The sequence below is a fragment of the Panthera uncia genome (assembly GCF_023721935.1).
Source record: "Panthera uncia isolate 11264 chromosome C1 unlocalized genomic scaffold, Puncia_PCG_1.0 HiC_scaffold_4, whole genome shotgun sequence".
Lineage (NCBI taxonomy): Eukaryota > Metazoa > Chordata > Mammalia > Carnivora > Felidae > Panthera > Panthera uncia.
This window is the reverse complement of record NW_026057585.1, coordinates 98,704,439-98,723,356: the sequence shown is the minus strand read 5'-3', so window position 1 is coordinate 98,723,356 and position 18,918 is coordinate 98,704,439. Positions and strand designations below refer to the sequence as shown.

At 42.8% G+C, this 18,918-nt stretch overlaps 1 protein-coding gene across 6 annotated transcripts in view; it reads right to left on the bottom strand.

Annotated features, from left to right (window-relative positions):
• The window catches only part of RERE (arginine-glutamic acid dipeptide repeats), a 426,890-nt gene that overhangs the window by 262,733 nt on the left and 145,239 nt on the right, over positions 1 to 18,918 (bottom strand). For all 6 annotated transcript variants that reach the window (XM_049618826.1, XM_049618828.1, XM_049618825.1 and 3 more), the window contains one exon: positions 1,684 to 2,152. In XM_049618826.1, coding sequence (XP_049474783.1) covers positions 1,684 to 2,008 — 325 coding nt within the window. In that variant the 5' untranslated portion in view covers positions 2,009 to 2,152. The remainder of the gene's footprint in view (positions 1 to 1,683; positions 2,153 to 18,918) is intronic.

Genomic DNA, 18,918 nt, shown 5'->3' with positions numbered 1-18,918 from the left:
GAGAGAGAACCCCAAGCGGGCTCCACGCTGTCAGTGCAGAGCCCGACGTGGGGCTCAAACTCACAAACCGTGAGATCAAGATCATGACTTGAGCCAAAACCAAGAGTCAAGACACTTAACCAACCGAGCCCCAGATCTTTCCCTATTTTCAAGTTACAATACTATAATCTGTACCTAAAGAAGTTAACACATTCTATTCCTTTCTCATGATTTAGAACTGAACAGGCCCACAAGTTATCCATGGTAACTCTATAATGAGATATTCTTCAGTGGCTCAGAAATTCTTACTGTGCAATACCTAAGTCTGTAAAATCACAGACACAGACAGCAGTATAACCGACACGTGACTCGACTGGGACTCTATCTCCGCAGCAGAGCCCCGGCTTCTCTGAAACCTAACGCTGATCACTTTTACATCACATAAATATCTTCTCAGTCACTCATCAACCAATAAATTGTAGCTGTGACTACAAGTGTAACTGTGTAAGTTCTAATCTTGATTATCTTTGGAAATTCAAAACAAACTCCTACACAAGGAAAAATTCCAGTACTTCATGCAAAGTTCAGCAAACTGACGGCACTCCTCAGTAGAACAACGGCACCAGATTAACGACATAACATCATTTCTTCAATCTCCCTTTCCTGGAAAAACAGCAAACGGGAGTCTTTTCGGGGAGGCGGAGGGGGAGAGAGAGACAGACAGAACCTCAAGCAGGCTCCACACTCAGCACAGAGCCCAACATGGGGCTCAATCCCACGACCCTGGGATCATAACCTGAGCCAAAATCAAACACTGGACACTCAACCGACTGAGCCACCCAGGCACCCTAACCCTAAACCCTCCAACCAGGAGGCTTTTAATTCTTAATTCCATCTCCTATGAAATTCATGGCACTGCTCAGCATTATAATTCAAACAAAATGATTGTAGCTAGTGTTACGGACTTCTGTAAGAAAAGTACCTGAACACAAACAACACATTACGTGAAAAAGGAAAGTTTTGCTGGCGTCCGCGGGTTCTCATGCACTGGTTTCCCTGCATCTCATCTGAAAGCTGGGTCCGTCTCTCTCTGAACAATACCTTGAACCTCAACATACTGAGTAAACTATAGGAAATTATCTGGAAAACAAAGCAAGTTAGTTGTCTTCATCTATCATTATTGGTCAGAGATCCTGAAGCTCAGTGACTTGGAAAAGGAGGTTATCAGGAGAAATTTACTTTGGTTTAAAGGTCTTTCCAAATATTTCTTGAGCTTCTGCTCACTCCTGTGGCCAATGTGAAACACCTGCTTCTAAGAATCTTAAAGTTTACTTGCCCCACCAGGTATTCTATTCTGCAGGGTCACCACTGCCTGTGTTTGAAGATAAAAAGCAAGGAGGAAATGAAAAGATGAAATGTACTGAGTAGACGGTGAAGGGAGAGAAGCAGCAAGAGGGGACCCAAGGAAAGAACTGACGTGCACAGCGAGCACGGAAGACCAAGTTGAGGCCGACGCAAGCAAGAAGCCAGCGGACCCAACTGCCCAAAAGTGGGTCAGTGTGTTTCCTACCTTGATGTCTCCTACCCCAAACTACCATCTCCTTTTCTGGGTCCCCTGCCGTCCCTACCACGTAAAGTGGCATGTGAATGCTGATGTCCTTCTCCAGCACAAACACTGTGAAGGCCAAATGCAACGCTGCTTACCTCCTGGTCTGTAGACAACATCATCCTCAGTGATGTAGGATGTTATCTCGCCGGTATCTGTCCTTTCGTAGCGAGATTTTTTTTTCGGTGGTTTCTTTTTGTTCTTCTTGGTGGACTCCTCCGTGGTGGCACTATTGTTGTCATTATCCTCATCTTCACTGTGATCGCTCTCGGCATAATTTTTGGCTCCTCCTTCCAAGGTACAGCTCCTGCGTGGCCTTGAATTCTCACTCTCTCTTGCTTTGTCTCGTTTATCTCTCTCTCGGTCCCGATCTCGGTCCCGGTCCTTCTCTTTGTCTTTGTCTTTGTCTTTGTCAGCTGTCATGATTCGCCACGTGCCTTCTTCTGTCCTCTCACGGCTAGGCCTCCGTGAAAGGTAGACAGTAAGCCTGGGCTTCAGTCTTCTGAATTTCTCACTCAATTCCAGGGAAAATCCAGCCACTCCAACTACCCCAATGCTTCAAAAACGCTAGGCAAGAAAAGAGAGAAAGAAAAGGATTTTACTTTAACATCTTCTCATATTTCCTTCCTAAGGTGGTGTTTTGTTACATTAATCTCTTACTTGCTTTTTAGCCCTAAAAACTTCTCATGGGCCACAGGAAAAAAGGTGGGACAAATGACACAAAGTTTAATTATATGCAGTTTTGGTCTCAGCTAGCATATGGTCTGGGATTTACTACCGCACCACAAATGAAAACGTCTGAATGCATACTAGTAAAGCACACTTTCTGTACACCGTTTTCTTCTTTTTAAGGAAAAAGTGAAATACACCCTGGTAGAAAACATACAATGGGCACAATTATCCAAAAGGAGCTTCATAACCCACAATATTAATTTGAAAGGGCAAGAACCTATATACTAAAACTATTTCCACCTGGAAAACCAATAATCTGGACAGACTCAAAACATGTCTCAAGATGTCTCTCACAGGGTACTATCTTCGGAAAACTTTCTAGCCACATTCCAGAGCTCCTCTCAAGAATAAACCAAGTGTTGACGCAAACAAAAGTGATGACCACAAGATTCTTTTGCCTTCAATGTACCTTTTCCCATCTCCGAAGTCTACTGTTCTATTTATTTTCCATGAAAAATGGTACCTCTGAAGATACATTATCTCTGCCTGAACAAAACATAACAGCTTCCAAAAACAATCTTCCATGTTTAGGGAATATTAGGTAGTTTTTACATTCTTCCAAATTTCCACTCTTAGTAATTTCCCTAATAAACTCCTCCCTAGAACTAAACCCAACAAGGAAAGCCTGAAGTTCTTAAGACTTTACAATGAGAAGATAGAGTCCCAAATTCCAACCCAACACGGTTCTTAACAAAAAGTTTATAGGAGGGGGGGGGGAGGACAACAGATGGACACAGACTGTTTTGTTTACCAGTTTTTGGACAGTCATAATCGCCAGTAATTTATCTTTTGCAGTCCTGTATCGTCTTCTTTCATTTGCTCAACAATCTGTACTTAACACTATCTATGTGCCAGGTGTTCGGAACTGAAGATACAATGACGGAAAAACTCAAGAGTCCTCGCCCTCAATGCTCTAATGCCAAAAAAGCAAACTGATCAATATGAGAACCATCTGTTTCTCGTGTTACTAGGGCCGGATAAGAAACAACATATGCAAACAAACAAAAGATCGGTCCTCTTTACTTAGACAGCAACAAACAAATCAGCTTGCAATTACACGCCTTAGACACAGAGAAAATTCTCTTCGGTCACGCCAAAACCATAAAAATTATCATATACTCTCTCCAAAGCTCTTAGGTCAAATCTGACACCAGAAAAGACCTTTCCATAAGCACCTCAACTATCCTTAGGCATTCGAGAAAATAAAAAATGTTCACAACCACCTATGGGAGACAGACCCATGAAGGAGCAAATAAAGCTGATCATTTAAAACAGAGTCAGAAAGGGGCGCCTGGGTGGCTCAGTCGGTTAAGCGTCCGACTTCAGCTCAGGTCGCGATCTCGCGGTCCGTGAGTTCGAGCCCCACGTCAGGCTCTGGGCTGATGGCTCGGAGCCTGGAGGCTGCTTCCGATTCTGTGTATCCCTCTCTCTCTGCCCCTCCCCCGTTCATGCTCTGTCTCTCTCTGTCTCAAAAATAAAAATAAACATTAAAAATAAATAAATAAATAAATAAAATAAAACAGAGTCAGAAGGGGGAAAGCATGTAGCACAAACCTAGATTGCTTCCTTCTACACGGGAAATATGCTTCTAGATAGGATTTCCATTTTCTAAACATATTTTAAGAAAATGAAAAATTATCTTAGTGCCTGCAAAAGTTCTGCCCATATGAATCATCTGCTAAACAGACAGTAATATACTCCTAAGTCCCTGTAGGCCACTAGTGTTAGCAATTGAAAATACTCAAAGAGACATATTACTTTCTCCACTGGGCTTAAGTTAAAGCATGAACAAGCCAATCATGCAAGAAAGAAAACTATCAGCTAACGCCGTTGTTAAAACATTCCTCTTTGACACTGAAAAACATATCAAGGTCTCCCGGGAATCCGAAAGAACAAGGGCTTAGGCTGAAAACCTCGCAGATGTATTTCAGGACAGACATCTGATGAATTTAAGAAAAAGACCATTCTCTCCAGGGTTAAGAAGATAACCAGAAAATTATGTAAAAATATTATTTCAGCACTCAAAAAAGAAAAAAATAGTAAGTCCAAATTATACATCCAACACCACTCCCTACAAAATCATATACTAGCTTCTATTTACAAAGAAATTTGAGTTGCTTCTGCCAAGAGTAAGCAAGAAAGAAAAATTCAAGAAAAAACAGAGAAAGCATCCACAAAATGAAATCCCGTGTGTGTATCCAACTTTCAGGTAACTAAGAACAGTGATAATCCAAAACAAAAGTCAATTACCATTTACATTTGGCTCTAAAATACAGTGCAGTGGGGATATTTTTCTCCCTCTGCATTTCCCATACTAATCATAATTTTTCTGAGCTTCATCTCACAATGACCAACATACAACAATAATGTGACATTTAAGGAAAGGGACCCAGAGAGAAGCCAGATGGCACTGAGAAGGGTAGTTGTCACTTCAATTTGCTAGAAAAGATTTACCATTACAACAACAGCGTTTTTGTTAACAACACCGGGTTCACAGCAGATTCCTGCCATGATCTCACTCAGTTCTTTTTCTCAACTCAGTGAAGTGAACCAGACAGAAGTCACTGTCCCCACTTTACAGACTACAGAAGGGCAACTGAGAAGAGATCATGTGCACAAAGCCACACACCCAATGATTCTTCCAAAGGGAAAGCAGTTCTACAGGTAAACCCCATCCAACCTGAACAACCTACTCCTCAGGTTACAATCTATGTTCCCAGGGTCACCAGCTCTTCATAGGTGCTAACTTTTCCTACAGGCATCCAGGCTGATAATTCACACAGACAGATTTAGGAAACCTGTCTTTGCCCTTCCCTTCCAGAAAAGAAATTCTTGTCCACTAAGAAAGACAAAAACGTTGAAAGTGTCTCTGTCAACCCACTGCTCCACCCACTTGAACAGAAAGCAGTAGAACATATTGTAACAAATAACACGAGAGAAAAGCTACTCTATAACATGTTCAGATTCACAACAATCTTCATTTATTCACAGAACAAATGTCTACCAAACCCCTGCTGCGTACTAGTTACCGTTCTAGGTGTGAGGAGAGTAGCAAAGAACCACGAACTCCCTGCCCTCGTGGCATTTATGTTTTAGGGAGTGGGGAAAAGAATCATACTCAAAAGAATAATACATATATAGTACACGAAAAGATCTTACATGGGGAATCCAAGGGGGACATAGAGTATGGGTACATTGCAATTTTAAATGATGGTCGGGGAAGCCCTCAGGGTTTGCCCCGAGCAAGACATTTAGAGAAAACGCAGTAAGGACACACGAAGGGAGAGCATTCCAGCAGAGAGAAAGCAGGTGCAAATGTCCAGAGGCAAGAGTGAGCTGGGCACACTCAGGACATAGGAGGCTGCAGTGGTATGAGAAAGAGAGAAGCAGCTGGAGAGGAGATGGGGGTGGGGGGTGGGAGGGCTGGATCCCGCCTTGTAGGCCAGAGTAAGAACTTTGATGCCTTTACTCAAGTGCCATGATGTGACATGCAGTGACTCGAATGACACTTGAGCCACTGCGGGGATCTGAGCAACAGAGCAAGAAGACATGATCTGACTTCTGTTCAAGATCACTCTGGCCACTGAGAAAAATCCTGAAGGGATGCACGTGTTGCAGCACGAAGACCGGCCAGGGAGGCGGCCGGCTACAACAGGCCAGGTAAGCGGCGAAGGCAGCTGGGGCAGACTGGCACGGTGGTGGCAGAGAGGGGACAAGTCCTGTTTTCTATGTATCTTTAAGATAAGGCTCAAACAGGATGTGCTGACAAACCGGGAGGTGAGGTGTGAGAGAAAGAAGTCAGGAACAACCCCAAGCTTTCTGGCATGAGCCACTGGGCGAATGAAGCTGACGTTTACGCAAGTTCTGGAAGGAAGATCAGGAGCTCAGGTATGAACATGCAGAGTTTGAGAAGCCTATAAAAACCACGTGAAGATTTTCAGAGGTCCAGGCTGGAGACCAAAACTTACTTTTTAATTTAGTTTTGAAAGCCACGAGATTGCGTGATGTCACCAAGGAAGCGAAGGTGAATAGTTTTTCTGATAAAAATTTTTTAAGCCCACAAAAACATGTACTGCTCGTGCTGGAGTGGAGAGGATCTTCAAAACAGACTTACAACTCACATTTCCAAAAGCAGTACCCCTAGGACTCGTGGCAAACACATCCTCCTCTCACTGGTTTCCACACTCGTCAGGTTGTGTTTCGTCACCCCATCTCAACTGCTAAATCCGGGCAGCCGGCCTGGCTCTGTCTTCCGCTAATCGGAGTCCAAGGCCTTCAAGAGTCGGTGATACGGAAGCACTCTTTCTGACTTCAGGTGACCGCACCTTCCGTACAAACATCGCTCGCCCCTTCAAAATCAAGCCAACAACCCACCCGCAAACCCCTCACTACCGACCCGAGCCGATGCAGATAAAAACCTAAAAATTCAGTCACGCTCGGGGCCGAAACCATACTTAAGAAACCCACTTCCTGGGGCGCCTGGGTGGCTCGGTCGGTTGGGCGGCCGACTTTGGCTCAGGTCATGATCTCGCGGTCCGTGAGTTCGAGCCCCGCGTCGGGCTCTGTGCTGACAGCTCAGAGCCCGGAGCCTGTTTCAGATTCTGTGTCTCCCTCTCTCTGACCCTCCCCCGTTCATGCTCTGTCTCTCCCTGTCTCAAAAATAAATAAAACATTAAAAAAAAAAAAAAAAATTAAAAAAAAAAAAAAAGAAACCCACTTCCTGATACTATCCAAGCAGGTCCCAGAAGGTCAGGCCCAGCACAGAACTGGGCTGAGAAGCCAAGACCCAAGTTCTTGGCAGTGCCATGTGCTGTCCTGCCTTGGGCAAATCGCTCTACCTCTCTGAACCCGTTTCCCTGCTGTAAAACGGGGACGACAGCTAGCCACGCCACGAGAGCTGCTGTAAGGATTAAGTTAATTAAGCATACCATATGGAGATGCGCTCACAGATTGCAAAGCGCTCTACAAATGTAAACTCTCAACAGTAGATAATCCCCAATAGTACACTGTGCCATGCAAGACATAAATGGAGCCCAACACCATCCATACCCTCAAGAACTTATCTTCTCTTGAGGGGAAGTGGGGGTTCTACTGCACAATTAAGAACCAGATTGTGTAAAATTGACTACAAATAACAAAAATTCAAACAGATCCTCTCTGGGATCATGTAAAACTCACTTATCCATGAAAACTTGCCTCTCCCTCCTGACTTTTCACTCCCTGAATTCCAATCATCTCACTTACTCAAGCCAGATTCCGCAGGACACTTGACTCACCAAATGCAGCTAGTGAAGTACACATAATTCTTCCTCATTGAACCAGAGCAAGAAATATTTATGTGTGTCACATGCCTAACCACACACCAGGCATTTTGCTCAGCTCTTCGGGTCTCCCAATCACATGCCGAATCTCTGATTTATCCGTTGCTCCAGACGAAATGTAACAAGCCATCATCTTTCGCATAGATTAATACAACTGCCTTCTAACCGGTCTCTGTGACTCAAATTGTTTGTTTTTGCCTTCCTTCCGATTCATCCTGCAGTGCAACCAGCCAGCAGCTCTGACAACCGCACCACTTTTTTAAAACAACTTTATAGAGATACAATTCACACAACACAATTCAGCCCTTAAAGTGCAATTCACTATCCATCACCTCTTTCCAAAGACTGCAGGGACCTTCACATCCTGACTGTCCCTTCACTTGTCCAGCCCCATCGCCACCTCTCCCGTATGCTCCAGCTACCTCAAAACACTTCCTTCCATCTCAGGAACCTATCTGCTCAGAATAATCGTCCCCTCCCCTCGGTCTACCTAACCTCAGCTCAAATTCAGGCCCTCAGGCATTTCTGCTGCCCAACTCCAGGAAGGCTCCCAGACAGACCAGAGTCCAGACTCCCACTGTTCCCCATCCTGCCTATAAAAGGACCCTCGTGGATCCCACTACTGTCATCATTGTTTTTTTTAATTTTTTTAAAAAAAATTTTAATGTTTATTTTTTATTTTTGAGAGAGAGAGAGAAAGAGAGAAACAGAGTGCAAGCAGGAGAAGCAGAGAGAGAGGGAGACACAGAATCCAACGCAGGCTCCATCCAGGCTCTGAGCTGTCAGCGCAGAGCCCGATGCGGGGCTCAAACCCACGAACCGTGAGATCATGACCTGAGCCGAAAATCAGACACTTAGCCAACTGAGCCACCCAAGCACCCCACGTCATCTGTTGTTAACCTGTGTCCTTTCTCCACCACCTGACAAGGACCATGCCTACCTATCACATGCTCACTGAAACAACTCCCACTAAAGCCATTTCCTCTCTGTCACTGGAGAGCTGTCCACCTCATTACCATCTGGCCATTCAGCATCCCCTGAGAGGGCTGACCACACACCCTCCTTCTGGAAAGGCTTTTTGCCTTTGGCTTACCTGGCACGGTCCTCTCCTGAGCCTACCTGCCTGACCCTTGGCCCCCAGCCGGGCCAGCCAGTGCAGGAGTTCCACAGGGCCCTGTGCGGGGCCCCCTTCTCCCAACGTCCATCCTGGTCAATCTCTTACACTTCCGTCGGTCCACACACACCACATACACACAGGTGATCCCCAAATGTGTCTACCAAACTTCGGCAGAGTGAAGACTGTCCACCTGAAGTCTCCTCCCGGAGGTCTCCAAAGTGTCCCCAGCATATCCAAACTAAAGGCACACTCTGGCCCCAAATGAGCCCCTCTTCTAGATGGTCTCTCCCGGTGACTAGTTCCCCTGCCCATCCTTGCTACGCAAGAGAGGCAGCATCTTTACTGCCCACCTTTCATCCTGACGTCAACAAATCCCGTCACCGTTACCTCGTAAGTTTCTCTCAAGCTCCTCTACTTCAGGACGCCTCCAACACCACAACCTCAGTTAAAGTTACTAGGACAGGGGTGCCTGCGGGGCTCAGTCGGTTAGGCGTCCGACCTCGGCTCAGGTCACGATCTCACGGTCTGTGGGTTCGAGCCCCGCATCGGGCTCTGTGCAGACAGCTCAGAGCCTGGAGCCTGCTTCGGATTCTGTGTTTTCCGCTCTCTCTCTGCCCTTCCCCTCCTCACACTCTGTCCAAATCTCTCTCAAAAAAATAAACATTTAAAAAAATTGTTTTTAATTATTCATGAAAAAAATAGGTCATATGATCAACCTAACCCCATTCAGTAGGTACTATTGTTACGTACATTTTCCCAAAGCAAAAGCAAGCACAGACAGGCTGAGCAAGCTGACCAAAAATCACACAACTATGTGTTAGATCTAGAATATGAACCCGGGCCACTGACTCCAGAGCCTAGACTCTTAACCACAAGGCCATATTGCCTTAAATTACCCGTCCTTAAAAGCCAAGCTATCCAAAGGGTGTCACTGTAGGCCCTTGACATGAAAACAGCATTTTGGGAACATTCACCTTGTCTGGCTGGAGGTATTTTCCATTAAGAGTTGTTAGTACTATCCATACAAGCTTGCTTTCAAACCCACTCTCTGAAAGTCTAACTAGATCAGGAACCAAAGCACCTCAAGAACATCTGCCTTTGCCATTTCTGCATTTACCATTCTCCTTTAGGAGCAAAAGGAGATGGTCCCCACACGGAAGACCTAAGAAAACTGCCCAAGAAATATGGGGTCAGCAGATCTGTGAACCCTGGCAGAGGTAAGACTGTGTTTTATCTAAAACTGATGTGGTACTAGAAGCAGGTTGTGAAGTTCTTCCCCCAGACAAACCCAACCGTACAGGCAAATGGCTGGCTACACACGCCCCTCCCACGATTCTCTACATTTGGGGTTAATGAATATTGAAACTCCCATCAATCCTGAGTTCGTACCCTCATCCCTAGAGCACGCGTCTTATTGAAAGAATCTACACAATGAAGATGGGATGTACTAGCCAAATTCGGAGAGGGAACTTTGTGGCACCAAAACATAAGGAAGCACAGAATGAGCGCCCCTTATTCAGAAGTGGAGGTAATGCTTAAAGGAACACTTCCCCCCTCAGAAACTTGGGGGGAGAACTGAAAGAATGAAGATGAGTGGACTCTGACAAATATATTCATTTCTTCCAAAAAGACAGAATAACAAAACACAGGACCTACAAAAGGTTTGGAAAGCAACTAGAACAGCAAAACTCTAGATTACAATTAACAACTCAATTAAAATTAAATAACAAACAATATCCAATCTTCTTATTTGAAGTAGGAGTAAGGAATTCCAAAAGATGAGGTGCCTAAGCAGGTTTCCATACATAAACGAGAAAACAAATAACCAATCGACCCATCATCCTTTTCTTTAAAGAACACACAAACTCATTTAATATAAGCAATCGTTGTCCTATACTGTTAAATGTGAAATTCTGCCAAACCCACACAGAATTTTTTACTTTGCACACTACCTACAGTTGTGTCCCTGCTGCTCAGTAGGTTAAGGAAAATTCACCGTCGCTCTAAACCAGGCCTACTCAACTGTGGCAAGATAAACATTTGGGGTCAAATCATTCTTTGTTGTGTGGAAGCGGTCCGCCGTCCTGTGCATTATCCCTGGTCTCTACCCATGGTAGATCCTAACAGCACAACCCACTGCTCCAGTCAGGACAATAAAAAAGAACTCCAAATATTGCCACATATCATCTGAGAAGCAAAACTGCTTACAAAGGAGAACCACTGCTTTAAAGAAATAAAATTATTTGTCTATCACAGAGATTTCAAGGGGTTAAACATCTGTGTTGCTTTATTCATAATTATGCTTGACTAACATGCAACCCATAAAACTAACACCATTACAAAAACTGTAAGATGGCATGTTCTTTGTTCTCTGAAATAAGCTAGACTAGTTCAAAGCACTGCCTGAAATAGTAATTACACAGGTGTCTAAAGCTGAATTAGGAAAACAGAAGTAACATATCCTGAAAATCTTGATGTTTTCTGGCAAGCCCTGAAGATTGTTAGGGGTAATATTACTCATTGGTGAGCTGCCTGATTGTGGGGCCAAGTGGATGCTTCTGTTATCATACAACTGAAGAGAAAACCTGATGTCCACGATGCCAAGTACAAGGGAAACCAAATGCCTATGAATTCAAGCCCCTGATGTGAAAGGGGATAGAATTCCTAAGCTCACTTGCCCAAAGCAAGGCCATAAAGAAAAAACTAAGCAGATGGAGAACTATAATATGGTATATCCGTACAACAGAACATTATTCAGCAATTACAAGAAATGAAATACTGATACAACATGGATACAAAACCTGGAAAACATTATGACATGCAAAAAAAAGCCAGTCACAAAAGACCACATATCATATGACCCCATTTATAGTACATGTCCTGAAAAGGCAAATCCACAGAGAAAGCAGATTAATGGTTGCCAAGGAAGCGGGGGACAGGGCAGGGAATGACGGTTATGGTTACAGGATTTCTTTTAGGGGTGATAAAAAAATGTTCTAGAATTGACTGTGGTGATAGTTACACCTACCTGTGATATATTAAAGCCATTCAATTGTATACTTTAAATGGGTAAATTATAAGTGAATTATATTTCAATACAGCTGTTGAAACACACAAACAGCGATTTTACAAACTAGTAAGAAAAAGCTCAAAACTTTACTGCAGTTAAGAAAAAAGAGCTAAAACACACAAACAGCAATGTTACAAACTAGTAAGAAAAAGCTCAAAGCTTTACTGCAGTCAAGAAAAAAGATACATCTGACTAAAACAAGGATGAGCTATTACCCTGTAATTGAGTAAAACCACCTCTTAGAGCTGTAAAAGTATAGTTAATGAACACATAGAAGGAGAAGTTTTATCTCCTGTAATGCTAAGAATGAGAGAAACTTTCTTTGGACCACAATCATCTTTTTGTTTGTTTGTTTAAGTTTATTTATTTTTGAGAAAGAGAGAGAAAGCACGAGTCAGGGAAGGGTAGAGAGAGAGGAAGGAAGAGAGAGAAGAATCCCAGGCAGGCTCCGCGGCATGAGCACAGAGCCCAATAAGGGGTTCAAACTCACGAACTGTGAGATCATGACCTGAGCCGAAATCAAGGGTCAGCCCGCTTAACCAACTAAACCACCCAGGCGGCCCTGGACCACAACAATCTTTAACATGCAGTAGTATGTGCTCAGGCTTACACCTGTGCATGACATGTTCAGAAGCAGGTAAACTGGACAGGGTTGCTTTCAGTCTGCAGAGCTCCAAGATGCAAAGTAACTCACAACCATGGCACATAAGCTCTCAGCATTTGACGAAAGGTAAGGACAAGGTGAATTTTATAGTTAATACAATTACACTTCACACATACATGAAAAACCAAAACCATTCATAATGCACTTCTAATCCACGGGTACAAATTATATCAAGGGAAAAACAGAAACATAAAACTCATTGGAGCAATCCTTCTAAAAACACTTAGATTCCGAGTCTTCGATGAAAAGGAAAGGTAGCCCCGACTAAAAGCAGAAGTCTAAATCAAAACTCAATTTGCCATTTTCTATGTCTGAGCTATTCTGACTGGGTGTGATTGTCTCCAGGTTGACCAAATGTGTTACCCTGCCTTCTTTGTTAGCCTGATGTCATTCAGAGAAAAGCAGAACCACCAGAACTACTCAGGTCCAGATGCCGGCAACCAGTGAGTGAGCAGGGAGGACGGGGAGTCCCAGGGCCTGGACCACAATGCTTAGATGTTGCAGCTGTTGTAACCCTGATCATCAAATAAACACAAAGTCCAGAGCAGAGTCTTGGTTAACTGTTCCATTAATTCAGCAAATATTTACTGAGTACCCACTGACTGCCAGGAAGTGCCCTAGTCCCTACAGATACTTGTGCGACCAGAATACACACAATCTGTAACCTCAGAGAGCTGAGAGTATAGAAGGGAAGGAGCAGACAATAAAAAAACAAGAGCAGCATATTACCTGGCGGTAAGGGCTACGGAGAAAAGCAAAGCTGGGCAGAGGGGATGAGAGGCTGCTAATTTATTTAAGGTAATCACCGATAAGGGTCACCTGACCTAAAGAACATACGTGAGCAAGCTGTGTGGTTGTCTGGGAGAAGGCACTCCAGGCAGAGAGAAAAGCAAGTACAAAGGCCCAAGGCAGAAGCATGCCCAGACAGCAGCAAAAGGCCAAGGTGGCTGAAACAGTGAAAGCAAGAAGGCAGCCAGAGAGGAAGAGAAAGCCGGGGGCATTTACTGAAGTAAGAGGAAAAAGCCAGTTGCACAGAAAAGGAACTGAGTGACATTCTAACAGACACTCTCTGGCTGCTGTAGGGCTAGGAAACTATTGATTTAGGCAAGGTAGCGGCATGCAGGTGCCGGCAGAGGTCAGATTGTAGATAGGCTGTTCAAGGAGAGCCATCAGAATCTGTTGTCAGATGGGACGTAGCATGAGACAAAGGAGGGGCCCAGACCTGGGCCTGAGCAACTGGACAAGTAGAGCTGTCATTTGCCCCATATCAATGGGGCAGAGAAGGAAAATGGGAAATTCTGTTTGGAACAGGTTAGATTTGAGATGCCTAACAGATCTCTAGAGTTGAGAGGTTAGAAAGCTCTAGGCTAGAGATAAAAATCTAGTCTTCACCACACAGGCAGTATCAACAACCATGAGACTGGCCAGTTGAAACCAACAACTGGGGATGAAGTACACAAGGTGGCAAGAAAACAGTCTGCAGCAAATAGGATATTACAGACAGGCCAAATAAATCTGTGAATGACCAGTGAAGCTACAGTGACGGGATGGTGGAAAGACCGCATAAGGACCCTGTTCTGAAAATCCTGAAAGAAATAAAAACAATACACTGGTTTATTCACAGGGAAACCCAAAGCACATGTAAGGTGTCTACAGAAAAACTCCAGATTAGTGATGTTACCGAAAGCTGCATTTAATAAAATCTAGGCTGCTACAGTCTTGTTGGTTTCCACTCCAGGAAGACACATTAGATGGGAACACTCCCCTACCCCGTTTCAAAGGGAAATGCACCTGCTGTCCAAAAGAAGACCTGGGGGCGGGGTATGCTATTTGAAAGATACTCACCTTGCAAGTTAATAAAAGAGAATTATTGGATTAAAAAAATAACTTCGCTAAGTAACATTTCTGAGTTCCTGAATTGAACACTGTAAAGTCCACATGAAAAGAGAGAAAAGAAAACATGAGGCGTAATAGGCTCATTAGTGATGTTTACTTGGTGTCATAATTGGAATCCTAAAGAATTGGCGAGTCAAGGAAGGTGGGGGGAGGTGTATTGTTTTTAAATACTTAGTATGAAAGGTTTAACTGGATTCAAAAATCTATGTGATTAGGAAAACTGTGATCACATTAATCAATTAAAGAAAGTAAAGTGTGCCACCAAATTTAAAAGATAATCATATGGGCGCCTGGGTGGCCAACTTAGGCTCAGGTCATGATCTCGTGGTTTGCGGGGTTCGAGCCCTGCGTCAGCCTCCGCACTGACAGCTCAGAGCCTGGAGCCTGCTCAGATTCTATGTCTTCTCTCTCTGGCCCTCTCCTGCTTGTACTCTCGTGTGTGCGCATGCTCGCTCGCTCGCTCTCTCTCTCTCTCTCTCTGTCTCTCAAACATAAATAAATAACTAAAAACTTTAAGATAAATAAATAAACAAAAGATAATCATACTCTGGAAACAGAATTTTAAACACTCAAACTACTAAATTCTAGCTAATGACAACATGTTTCCAGCAACTAGAGAAAATGCAATATTCTTCTATTTGCCACCTCCTTCGCGATGAACAAATTCTTTCATTAATGGTGATCATCAAGAATTTGAAAACATGTTCACAAGAAAAGTCTTCACCAGCAACTGACTAGTCATTTTACACCTAGAATCTAATATAAAAATGTATGGTTCACAGAAGCAAGCTCAAATTTTCCAACAGAAATTTGGAAGAACCTTTATTTGGTATTTTAGGCAAATTCAACGTTTATTATCTTCCCTCACTGTTACTTCCTGTCTTATATTTGAGAAGTCATAATGAATTTTTCCACAAAGTCCCATATAAGCACTCCCAAAATATTTCCAGTTTACCCAGTATGCTACACAAATATCATCTTCTACATATGTGGAACAGTGGGAAAAGCATGAACTCCAGGTAATCTGAACAGTACACACATGTTCTATAGCTGACTGTTTTAGATTCCCTGTACTTGTTGGCACCAAATGACTGATTACATTAACATTAAGAGTAAGAATAACCATAAAGGGAGAGGAAGGGTCACTGCCCAATAAGAGAGTCTAGGTTTCAAAATAAGCATTCTTACATATAATTATCTAGCTGCCATCATTCATCAGCAATGAAGACAGCACTGCTTTTTCTCCGCACTAAAGTCTCTCCATGACCAACAAGGGCATCCAAGATGCCAAGAGCAGTGAAGTGATATATGACATATACAGCAAAAAGCTGAAAAGCACAAGAGTCAAATCTGTGGGTACTCAGAGCCAAATGGAGCCTGAAAATGAAGAAACTACAAGTGGAAAGAAGGAAACAGTAGAAGGAAGCATGGGACAGCACAGACCTACAGAGTGTCACCTGAAGTTCCCACTGCAGGTGCCAGCAGTAACCTCTCAGGTTATTCAGATATACCATACGTGGCTTCGGGCCCCAATACGTTAAACCCATTGTACCATCAGTTTACAAAGAGTCCCTTGGCAGAATACAAATGGCTTAAGAGTATACCAGTGCCTTTCTATTAGATGTTTACCAAAAAAACCTTAAATACCATTAACTCAAGGTCAGATACTAATTCTGTGTACAAAAAACAAACAACAAAAAACAACAAAAACCACACACACACTTGGATATGTGTAATCAGCAGTACGTAGGAAAAAACTCATATGGAAGACAAGATATTTTTTTTTATTTTCACCCTCCTCCTGATGAGAACAGATAAACATTCAAGAATAGTCCCTATTATTATATAGTAGCTTAGTTTATTTATTACAACAAACTTTAGAGGATGATATAATGGCCCCACATAACCCATGAAAAACCCCAGTCCTGCTCAGCTTGTAACACATTCTCTAATAAAAAAAAATCATTTACCTCTTGGACCAGGTCCACCTGGGAAGGAAAAGAGAATGCCTTCAAGTCTACGTCAAGGTTTTCCAATATAAATGTGGCACCTCTCTAAAGCAAGTGTCTGCCAAGATCTTGGAAAGATCATTGCCAAGAAACCCATTAATCTGCAACAAAAGACTCCAAAAGATAAGTATCAAAGTGAGAAAAAGTAAATATGTTTCTTTAAAGAATGGAGTGAGAAAGCTCAAGGCTATCAGTTTATATTAAAACATACACAAATTAGATCTACTGCATTACAATTTAAAATGTAAATTGTAAATTTTATTAAATATTACATGTGCAAAACTGTAGGTTTTTCCAGAGCCCTTATCTTCACCCTGACATTTATAAATTATTAATGCAGCCCTGTATCCACCACTGGACTGTTAGGAAACCTTGTGATTTATAGACCTGAACATTATCATCAGAAGGAAAGTAATACTGGGAGGGAAAAAAAAGAAAAGCTATGTCTTCAGAACTTTTCCAACAAAGCTTTTTTTTTTTTTTTTTTTTAAATATGAAAAAGCAAGTGAAAGGATGACACCTATGAACAGTAACTGCGGTAACAATGAGCAGGACTGAAGGAGGCAGACACTGCATTTCTTCCAGAAGCAAGTGCATCTGCTAACAAGACTTACATTGGTCACGTGTTGGCAGGCTTAATCAATACCACACAGGTATTCTTTTCTAAGCTTTCATCTCATAGACTCTTAAGAAAAAGACAGCAGAGCAATTGCCAGATTAAATGAGGTCTGTATCCCAACTGTTCAAAAGTCAAGTTCCCTTGACAAATTTCCTCAATTTTGTTGTCAAGGAAAAATTAAACCTACAAGCAAAATACTCCTTCCCTAATCCACAACCACAAAACTATCAGAAGTTCAGTCTATTGCCCAATGTAAACGTATATTGAAGCGCTCTAGTCTCTAGTGACCTTTAAGAACACCTGGAAAGTGCAAGCAACGATATTCAACAGGAGAGAACATAAATTTCAAAAGCAACTGACAAATGCAACCTGGAAGGCTGAAATGTAAATGGAGCATAAGGTTACAACAGCATTCTCCAAAGAAATCCTCTTTCTCACTTCAGAAAACAGAGGAATTTCTTCTCAAATCCTTTCAATGGAAAAACTGCCACTTCCAATTAAAGTCAATTTGATCAAACCTATGAGACCTGAGGGAAACGCACAGGCTCCCTTTCTTTACTCTTGTCCCTGCTTCCTTTGCAGCTTGCAAACTGACTACCAATATGACTAACTACCTAGAGACATGTGTGCCATTTTCAACAACTGGTAATTTACAGTTTTGTTTGTTTTTAACCAGCTGGATGCAATGTGTATTGCTTCTTCCCTATAGGTCTGTCCCTTTTGATATTTCTTTAAACAAATGATATATGATATGATATGATATGATATGAACTAAGAAGCATTTTTAGACTACTACAGAATTTTAGAATCATGTAGAAAAGGCAGTAATAGTAAATAGCAGCTCCTCTCATCAATGTAAAACCCACGGAAGCCCCCAATAGCAGGGAGCTATTTCTAAGCATCCAGAGAGCCTCATTACCACATCCACGCTAAGCCAATCCTACTCTCTACCAGGAACAAAACCCAGCAGGGTACATGTTTGTTGGTGACACTATTAGCCTTTCTAATAAATTTTAGGCTTGGTAATCTACCGGATGGAATCAAAGACAAACTGGAGGCAGATGATGTCAGGGCTTCTATCTCTAGTTCCCATAAGATGATGCATGTAACTGAATGGAGAAGAGATTTTAATTTTGAAGAGTGTTGCGTTTCAGTTGCCTATTACATAGCCATCCAGACTGAGGTATCCACTGGGCAGCGGGAAATATAGTCTCAGCCCCAAATGCTCAGGAGGACCAAGGCAAGGTTATGGACTTGGGAGTCTCCAACATATAGGAAATGCTAAAATACAAAGAATCCAAAGACTTTAATATGTACAGATACTTAAATGAGATGGCCCAGAAAGAGCATTAGATGAAGACTACAGGGCTAAACATAGATACCGCCAGCTTTTCCCAAACCAAATTCCTAAAGAAAACAAAAATCTGGATGCCCTGACAAGCAGCCCAAAACAAACAACCATCACAATAAAACCTTCTGTTTAAAGTAAGTATGGGACACATTGCTTGTACTCATAATGTTTACACCGCATATTGTCCTATTAAAGGGTCGAAGAAGCCTATAGGTAAGAAAACTATTCAACAAATTAGTTACCAACAGGATCAAACACCCACAGGATATTGTCCAGTGTAATTCATCTCCAAAAACGAGGGGCGCCTGGGTGGCGCAGTCGGTTAAGCGTCCGGCTTCAGCCAGGTCACGATCTCGCGGTCCGTGAGTTCGAGCCCCGCGTCAGGCTCTGGGCTGATGGCTCGGAGCCTGGAGCCTGTTTCCGATTCTGTGTCTCCCTCTCTCTCTGCCCCTCCCCCCCGTTCATGCTCTGTCTCTCTCTGTCCCAAAAATAAATAAAAAAACGTTGAAAAACAAAAAACAAAAAAAAAAAAAAAAAAAAAAAAAAAAAAAAAA